Source organism: Penaeus chinensis, chromosome 23, assembly GCF_019202785.1.
Source record: "Penaeus chinensis breed Huanghai No. 1 chromosome 23, ASM1920278v2, whole genome shotgun sequence".
NCBI classification, from domain to species: Eukaryota; Metazoa; Arthropoda; class Malacostraca; order Decapoda; family Penaeidae; genus Penaeus; species Penaeus chinensis.
Window position 1 is genome coordinate 9,825,089 of NC_061841.1, and position 10,000 is coordinate 9,835,088.

Genomic DNA, 10,000 nt, shown 5'->3' on the forward strand with positions numbered 1-10,000 from the left:
TAAGATATTTAAAAACAGAAGAGGTACAATAATATCAAACAGTCCATAGTTCAGAAACAACAACAAAAAAAATGCTACTCTTGTTATATAGCCACATGCAATGGATGTTTGGATTTCTGTCGCAGTTACCTTACACCCTTGGACTAGACAACAACGGATCATTACCTTTGTAGCTACTATTGTGCTAATAAAACGAAAGGAGAGAGAGTATGAAAATATGGATGAAGAAGAATAGAAAAAAAAAAATCATATATAACACTAAATCTAAAATTATGACACTGGGAAATGAAAAAAAAAAAAATCTTACCCTTAAATCTTTTGGCATTTACTGTGATTTAATCCTTGTACAAAAATCAAGTACTGCTTGCATAAACTGCAGTGAACTATACACAAATACAATAATAATAAAAATAATAATAAAAGTTCATGAACATAAGTCATCTTGATAAAAAAACTGAACCAAAAGAATAATAATGAATCTATTTAGATAGTGGTGGATCCTCTGAGATTTAAGCTCCTTTATCATAGTGTACAAAAAGAGTATCCTAAAGGTTTCCCAAAGGGCGACGACCAATTCCTTTGTCGTCAGATCACATAAATATGTTGTACATTTCGAGTCTTGAGGGGGGAAAAGGAGAGAGGGAGATGGGGGGAAAGGGGGGGGGGGGGAATTCAAGGCATAGTTTCTTATTCATTAATAAGATGTCTAAATCACACTTTATGCAGCTACATGGTGCAGACCACTTACGTTGTCAATTCTATTATCATTAATAATGATTATGATTATAATAATAATAATAATAAAAAAGACAGATGCTTTGTCATTTAATGAACCAAATCTTAAGATCAATAAATAATAACATTAGACAATCCTTGTGAATCAGGAGCTCCATTTCTTGGCCTCCTTATCATTTTCATTTTTTAATATAAACTAGAGGTAGGTTATACTTAGCAGGGCCTCTGTAAGCCCTTATACAATACAGTATAAAAAGAAATGTCAATTTCTATTCTATATTCCACACCCAATTGGCACAACTGTGCCAACTACCTATTGAGAAAAAAAATGATTATAAAAATACAGACAAAAAAATCAAAACATGCACAAAAGATATACACCCACTCAACAATGCTTAAATTACATAAATCCATCACAAAAACGTGATGATAATAATAGTAATAATGACAATAATGATTATGACAATAATTATAATAATAATAATAATAATAATAATAATAATAATTACAACAACAATAATAATAATAGTAAAATACTAAAAACCACTGATGAAAACTGACAATACATATAACGATGCGTTTCATCAAGCGCTTTCATTACTACCACAAGGCTTACACTAAAACTAAGGGAAGAGGAAAAAGGGAAGAAATAATAATATTAATGATAATAACAAATAATTCACCAAGACAACACAATTCATTTACCTTCATTGGGCAAAGCATAACTACAATACATGAACCAACCTTATATAGAGTACACTGGGTGGGAAAGAAAAATAATACAAAATACAAGGGGGAGAGAGAGGGGAAGAAGGGAATAGTGAAATAAAAGAGAAACTGAGAGAGTGTGTGAATAAATGAGAGCAGAGGAGTGGGATGGGAGAAGTGGAGGGAGAGAGGAGAGGAGAGGAGAGGAGAGAGAGGTTCAAAAGAAAACTGAAAGAATGACAACAAAAAGAGAATATGAAACACACACCTGCACATGCTGTATACCAGGACACCATCACAAGGCTTAAGCTGCTACCAGGTTGTACCATTTATTGTTCACCAGCACCCTGAAACCCCCTTTATCTCTCTGTAGGAACAGAGCTTTTGCTTCACTGCTCATGACACTTTTTCCCAAAAGTTCCACACTAATTCACACTGTTATAGAAATTCTTACAACATTGTACCACATACATCACACGTCTGATAATCTCTGTGATGGCATCTCTGGCAATACCCAAACAATTTATGAAAGGAAGAAATGCCACAGGCAATTACGAGCACACTATCACAGGATCATGAAACTGTTTGCCTCATGTGCTCTTGCAATTTACTCTGCAACACATGACAATACAAAAAAGTCAGCCTGCAAAACGTAAAACCTTGGAGCTCTGCTCAAAATGAGGGCTGTCATGTATATGGGGAAAAAAATTATTAAAAAAAATGGGGAGGGGCTCCATTACTGACTGTACATTTCACTTCTTTGGTAATTTCATACAAATACCCTCTTATTACGGAAAAAGAAAAAAATCTACAAAAATAATAAAAGCAAAAGTAAACAAAGGTACTGAATTGCCTGCATAAAATTTAATGGGTTTCTATCCCTGCCAAAAAAGTCCAAAACATACATAACTAATTTGAAATCAGCAGAGCTCTTGGCATAAAACTTTACCTAATACCAATTTACATTAATATCATTTGTCATGGTTCAAATTAAAACTGACGAGATCTTATCTTTAAGTAAAAAAGAAGAAAAAGAAAAAAAAATACACATTCAAGAAGAAGAAAAGAGAGAGGAAGGTTTAAACAAACAACGAAGCTGCACAAATTGCCCAACAGTTTCACAGTTATAAATAGTCCTCACTCAATATGCTAATTGTACATGACTTATCACCTACAAAAGTATATATATAAAAGACCCACAAGATCTTTGTATCTTACTTATTATGTCAAGTAAACGGGCTCACACACAAAATAAAGCGTGAAAGTGAGCAAGTGAGAAAGAGAGAGAGAGAGAGAGAGAGAGAGAGAGAGAAAATATAATGAGCCAAGGCACAGGGTCGAACAAGAAAATCAATAACATAAAGGAAAACGGTAAGCTTATAAGGAAGACAATGACGAGGGAAGGGAGATGAATGGGGGTATGGGGGGTAAAGGGAGGATGACATACATTGAGCAAGGGCTTTCAAGTGAAGTGGGGTCAGGGATGGGGGGTCAGTTGGGGCTTTAAACTTGCTTGAGGTAGAACAAGATGCTAGAAAAAAAAAATCAATTTAAATAAATAAAATCTCTGTGTATTTAACACATCCTTACTGAAAGTGTTTTCTTTTAATAATAATAATAATAATAATAATAATAATAACAATAATAAGAATAATATCAGTTAATAATAATAATAATAATAATAATAATAATAATACCAATATAGATAACAAAAATATCTATAATAATAATCATAATAAAAGTTATAGCATGATTAAATTACAATAACAGGCAAAATCTGGACACCAAGATCTGTGTGGCAGTACTTGAGTTTCCTATTTCATTTCAGTCGCAAAACAGAGGACTGAGAAATGTGTGTATTGCAGTAACTGTTTGAAAAAATTACTTCTGTTTCTGTTTCAAAGGCATATGGATTTTTTAAAAATTCTTATTACTATATCTTGTAGACTATCTTATGAATACTGTATTTTAAACATAAAGCCATTTAATATTATTACAAAATATAAACAGGAATCATAGATAAGTCTACGTATAATTGTCTCTAACACAATATGTTCGGCTGTCCATTAATAAAAAAAGTGCATGTGTAAGCAAAAGTGATTTTTACCATTAAAAAAAAAGTATATATGTAAGTAAAAGTGTTTTTAAATTTTTAATTAATTATCTAAAGTCCTACTACTTGTTAAATATAGAACATGGTTGCTGATGTAATACGAAAAAAAAAAAAAAAAATCCAAAACAAAATAAAAATACAGTTTATCTTGCAACTAACTTCAGCTGAACAAGTATAAAAATAGACATCTAACATTCCTTTGTTGTTTCAACTTGTCCACCCACAGATCTGACCTGGCAAAAAAGACGACAGAGAGAAAATCAAAACATTATAAATTACCACACAAAGTATCCTACGGTCGTTAACTAGGATTTCTTCTCAGTATCGTCGTTGCAGCTGAGGTTCGTTTGATTTACCATCACTTATGCGTGTAACACAAATTATCCTACCCTCATAAGACTGGCTTTACAAAAACCACACTTCACACAGACAGATGGACATTGCTATATCTTGTGTCAAATCAACCATCCCTTCCCCTTGAGAACTGGAGACTCTACCTTTTGAAGTGTCATTTTTTTCACTTACTCTTTTCTGAACGCATCTTGCCTTTACTTAAATTTTACAGTAATATCAAGTACATCTTACATTCAAACAAGATACAACCTATAATGACTTTTCTGCCAGCATCTCTACAAAACTCGTACTTATAACTAAAAAGATTATTCAATACTACATCACATTTACTGAACAGCCACTATCAACCCAACCATATTTCTAAATAATGAAGACGGCATACCTGACTCAAACAGATCTAATTCAAAAAAGAAAGAGAGAAAAAAGCCTATAATATAGCCATGTTAAAAATACCAAGAAACCATCGAGTGCTTTTTCCTCTCTGTGTCTCTCCACAACAAGCAATACTTCAATGTAAAGTTCTTAAAGTGATTATTTGTGTATGTCTATATATGCTTGTGCATATGTAAGTATACACTTTATATTACATAAATTGCATGTACAGGCATACATATACACATACATATACACATATAAATTCATTAATTGTTTTTCTTTTTCAAATCTTAAAAATATGAGTATCTGTTTCAACTGTGAGATTCTTTCTATTTCCCTTTTAACAATAAATTTTTAAAAAATTATGGCTTAATTAACTGTTCCTTGAGATTCATGAAAGTAATTATACAGAACACTTACTGATACAAATTTACCTTAAAAAAAAAAAAAATCGATAACACAAAAAGTCAGATCTCCAGGACAGAAAACATTTTAAAATTGCCATTAGATTCAAATCTATAATAATGTGTCAAAAATATTTCCCTGCATGGTTAAGAGATTCTGTGGTTCAGTTCATCAGATCATATTAATCATATCCTATAAATCAGACTATCAATCTTCCGTCATCCTATCTTCATCTTATCAAAGCACATTTGTGTTGCCAACAATCCTAGCCTTCTCACATCCTTGAGTGACAGTTTAGTAATTGCAATGAGAGCATTAAAGGAGGCCGTGATATTTCTGCTCGAACTCCAATCACTTCCAAAGTGAACGTGAGACAAAGGATATCAGATAAATTAGGAATTAAAGCGAGTATTTTAAGTAGATAAATTGTGGAAAAATTTGAGCATTCCTTGGGCAAAAAGTAGAGCACAGCAAGTTGCATTACTATTCGGGCATTCTGTATCACAAGTTCCATTCAATGACAATGTTTAAATAGAATTCCACTACTTGTTAACTGTGTTTATCGCAAAGCCTCACAATGGTAAAAAGTTTTGGAGTATGTTTGAACTTTATATAATATCTGAATTTGTGACATGTTCTTAGACTGACAGGTAGATATACAGTATATATAAATACTTTTCTGAATTCTTATGTATCATAAGAAAAAGTAACAGTAATAATAATGATAAAAACAGATATATAGCTGTTAAAAGTATGTGACCTTTAAGTAGTTTGCAATAGGGCAGCACTGAACATTTCAAAGAGATCACACGTTACAGATCAACACATAAATATTTAAGAAATAATAAATAATATTAATAAAATGTGTAAGCAAAACTTTCTCATTGCCTCACTGCAGGCAATAAAGTCCTATAACCTAAAGCTGATGCAAATATGATCTGAAAATCTATGCCATGAATCAGGTGGAGACCGGGTAAGAGAATATGGACTTATGGCGCCTTAATGAACAGAAATAACAATAATTAACAAGTGCTATACATGAAAGAGAGGGAGCAAGAAAAAAATAACGTGGCTCCTCCATATGAGGTCGCACTGTAGACCTGTATGATTTTTTTGCAGTCAAGATACAAAACCTTCCAAATTCCAAATGTAGAATATGTAAATCATAAAAACAAAAAGACTCCATTTCTTCCAGCATCTAGTTGAGGAAAGTTCACACACCTCCACCGAACTCTGGCACGTCTATGCTTCTGCTCCTTTTAATGTCAATGCACATTAGCTTATGTATACAAAAAAATATGCAACTATGCTCTCAATTACAGTCCTTCTGTGTTGGGATAAAAAGGGCATTTGTTTGTTCTTTTGAAGTTCAATTATACAAAAATCTTGTCACCAAAAAATTAATTTTAGAAGTTACGCACACACACACAAAGTATCACATATACAGATTTGGATGATTAATTTTTCTTGATGATATGTCTCAGCCACCAAAACTGTGACACACTCTTAAAGCATTCAAAAAACATACCCTATACACATTAGATAATGTTTGTGAGATTCTTCCATGAGATTAAATAATACCCAACTTAAAGCAATATCTATTAAACCTAGTCTTACACTTACGAGCTGATTCTTTACTTCAAGGAGAAACAGCAACTAAACACTGCCGACTGGAGCCATCTGACGGCACTTACTGTCTGACAGTTTCTACGTCCAACCCAAAAAGACACTGAGCATGCATTTCTACATTAAGACTCCCCTGAGCTTGCCTCAATGTTTCTGAGTGTCACATTCTGATGTGGGATAGGCAGTATCCCCCCTTTTATTTGTGCAGGGTTACCAAAGCCATGCTGTTATTTTCCACTGGCAACTTTTCCCTGCAAGGCATTTCAATTATCCAGGAGCTGTGAGATAAACTTCCTGCCCTGGTCTTCCTCCTGTGATGGTTGGTCGTGGCCAGGTGAGTCATCCACAGGGTGCTGTGGTGTGCCCCCTGGGTCCTGGGGACTGTCCTCAAGGGCCTGAGGAGCACCTGTTGGGGAGGCAGCCTGCTCACGCACTGGAGCTGGGATCTTCAGCAAGGGTGGGGGTGGTGGCCTTGCCTCGCTTGCTGCTTCTGATGAACCCTGAGAAGGAAAGATGTAATGTCTTTAAAGAGAACTATTATTAAATAGCCTAAACATATCATACAATACACATCCATCTAGAGATTATGATTATTATGGTATAAAAAATACAGTATTTAACCAAGAGGATAAATTCAGGACAACTCCCTTTCCACCCTTGGATCCAGACGCTTTACTGCCCACACACGGCCCATGCATTTTGTTATTTGTCTTTTATTATTTTTTCATAATATTCAATTTTCTAAAATATAACCTCCACCACCAGTAACAGGAATAGGATCCTGAGCATGAAAACAGCATCCTCCCTTGAGTCAGTGCTCTTTCAGTTATGACTCACAGATGGTACATTCCACACCCACTGATGGAAATAATAGAAAAGTCCTTTCCTAAAGAGATGTGTGCACTTGTGTCAAATCATTCCCATGACAGCATGGGAATTAACTGCCCCTCCAGCCAATTTTTTTCATGACACTGTCATGTCATCTGGACTTGAAATAGTGTGCACCTATTACTGCATTTTTCAATAAAAGTGGAGACTCTATTACCATAAGTGTAAACTATATTTGCTTTACAGTTTTAATATCACCCTGGTCTAACACTGGTATTTGAACTGATAAAAGAGCACTTATTTTAGCATTTTCCTTGATTTTTGAAAATATTTTCTGGTGTCACACACACACTCAATAAAATTAAAATAATTATAATATGTATGAGCATAAAAAAAAAAAAAAAAAAAAAAAAAAAAAAAAAAAAAAAAAAAAAAATTAAAAATAAAGTTTTTTACTACAGACTTTAAGAAAGGTAAAGCAGGTGAGGTCTCAAGGTCTGCTAATTGACTCCTAATTTGCTAAGCAGTTGCAGAACCTTCTATTTGCTGAGACATCTCATAGGTGACGGGTATAGAAAACTAAAAAAAAACTACGCTCTGGCGAACCGCGGCAACGCGCCGACTTTGAGCGCTATATTCGGTACATCAAGCCGAATCATTGCCTCGGAGTGCTTTGGCGCGCCGCCGCGGCGGACGGCCACACGCCACATTTCGAGCGTATTGTTATGATGCCTATAGGCCACCCCCCCCCTCAATGATGAGGGGGGGGGGGGGTGGCAGATGGTTCATTCATAGTCAGTCAATTTACAGTATTTGTACATGAAGGAGGACACCAGCAGACAACTGTTACAACCCACCTCTGGGGTTATTTCTTGGAAGTAGCAAAGGCACAATGCCAATAGGCAATTAGCACCAGGTAGTCTACACCTGCATGGACTTTGACTTGTTGCAAACATACATAAAGCATTTGATAAAGACATTATACAAAAATGTAAGTTAGTGAATTAAACTAATTTTTTTGGAGGGATTTAGTGAAAAATTTATACAAATTTCTAATAGCCATGTCTCAATTCTTTGTTTACTTATTCTTCAGTACTGTTCAGTGTCTGGGAAACATGCAAGGCATGGCCCCAATTACTAAGATAATTTTACATATGCTAATCTTGGGAGTCCGAAATGTAAGATGTGAAATGTAAAGTATTGAGAAAAAAGGGTTAAAAACTACTTTGGCACACTTTGAGTGGCAAATCATATTTTTCTGTAGATGTAACAAACTCATGGCATGACAATACATGCCCCCAGCAAATGGGATTGGTGCACTATGCCATGTATGGACATGCCACCTGGAATCAAGTCCAGACATGCAATGGTAGGGGTTAAAAACTTGTGGATAGTACACAGACCCAAAGTTAATGGCTTAATAACATTATTATCATGATAATGCCAACAATAATAATAGCAGTATCAGTATTATAGCATTAGAATAAGAATAAGAAGAAGAATAAGAAGAAAAAAATCAAGGAAAGGGGAAACCAGGTAGGGACATGCACTCTTACTAATTGACTCCTTAGTGGCTAAGCACTTGTGGAACCCTCTATATGTAAACACAGTTAATATACCAAAAATAAAGAGGACATTACTTGTTACTGGTGGCAATGGGCAAAGACTGTTACCATATTATATGACTATTCCTGACTTTGGCTATGAAAGCAATTTCCAAATATGTCAATAATATTTATATATTGTGGGAAATGAACTTTATTAATTTCCTACAATATAAGATTTAGAACAGTTCAACAATATCAACAAACCTAAGAACTGAACACCTTACCCAAAGTACAAACTAAAGGTATGACATTTCATGATACGAACACAAAGCATAAAAGTAAAGGTTGACTTTGTACTATTCCTGCTTACAACATCCAACATACTTTTTACCACAGAAGCACACACACACACACATACAATATATACATACAAATAAATTTACACACACACACACACACACACACACACACACACACACACACACACACACACACACATGTAGGTATGTATATGTATGTGTATGTATATGTATGTGTATGTATATGTATGTGTATATATATGTATATGTATGTGTATATATATGTATGTGTATATATATGTGTATATATATGTGTATATATATATGTGTATATATATTTATTTTTTCTTTCTTTCTTTCTTTCTTTCTTTTTTTTCTTTTTTTACATGCACATATATGATCCCCATACACTTTTCAGTATATATAAGTGCATGGATATTTCACTCTAAGCAAAGAACTCCCAAACTCCAAATATACATAAAGAACAAATGCACAAGAGAGACTACATAAACACCATTTGACAGGTACACAGCCTAAAAGCTTTACTGGAGATGGGGGGGGAGGGGGGGATCAACATAACTTCTTAGATCTCCCTTTAAACAAGATACACTTACTTTGTTGACTTGAGGTGATGTGGACCTCTGAGCTGCCAGAGCTTCTCTAGCCGACTGGTGAGCTTTAGCCTTGGCCAAGAGGGAGTTGAGCGTTAAAGCAGCATTGAGCACAGCCAGGCCATCCTGAGGGTCTGTCTCAGGAATCTGCTCCTTATCCTGAGACGAATCTGTGGTTGAAGAGAGTGGATATGGTCAGATGAGAATATGTGAAAATAAAATTATCCAGTTTCAGAAAAGGAAAAGGTAGAAAAAATGTTTAAAAAGAAATAATAACCGAAAAAAGGAAACAAAAAAGGTTTTAATATGTATCAATCAATCTCCCCAGATTTATGTTCCGTCCCCTGTAGTTTTTGGTGAATTTTGTTACAGACAGATGGCCCCACGTCCTTAGCCGAC

At 34.6% G+C, this 10,000-nt stretch overlaps 1 protein-coding gene across 2 annotated transcripts in view; it reads right to left on the reverse strand.

Annotated features, from left to right (window-relative positions):
- Nucleotides 1-10,000, reverse strand: part of LOC125037565 (nascent polypeptide-associated complex subunit alpha, muscle-specific form-like) — a 24,476-nt gene that overhangs the window by 1,414 nt on the left and 13,062 nt on the right. For both annotated transcript variants that reach the window (XM_047630754.1, XM_047630753.1), the window contains 2 exons: nucleotides 9,605-9,771; nucleotides 1-6,816 (listed from right to left, as the gene is read on the reverse strand). The exon at nucleotides 1-6,816 is cut by the window's left edge and continues 1,414 nt beyond it. In XM_047630754.1, the coding sequence (XP_047486710.1) occupies nucleotides 6,580-6,816; nucleotides 9,605-9,771 (404 nt within the window). In that variant the 3' untranslated portion in view covers nucleotides 1-6,579. The remainder of the gene's footprint in view (nucleotides 6,817-9,604; nucleotides 9,772-10,000) is intronic.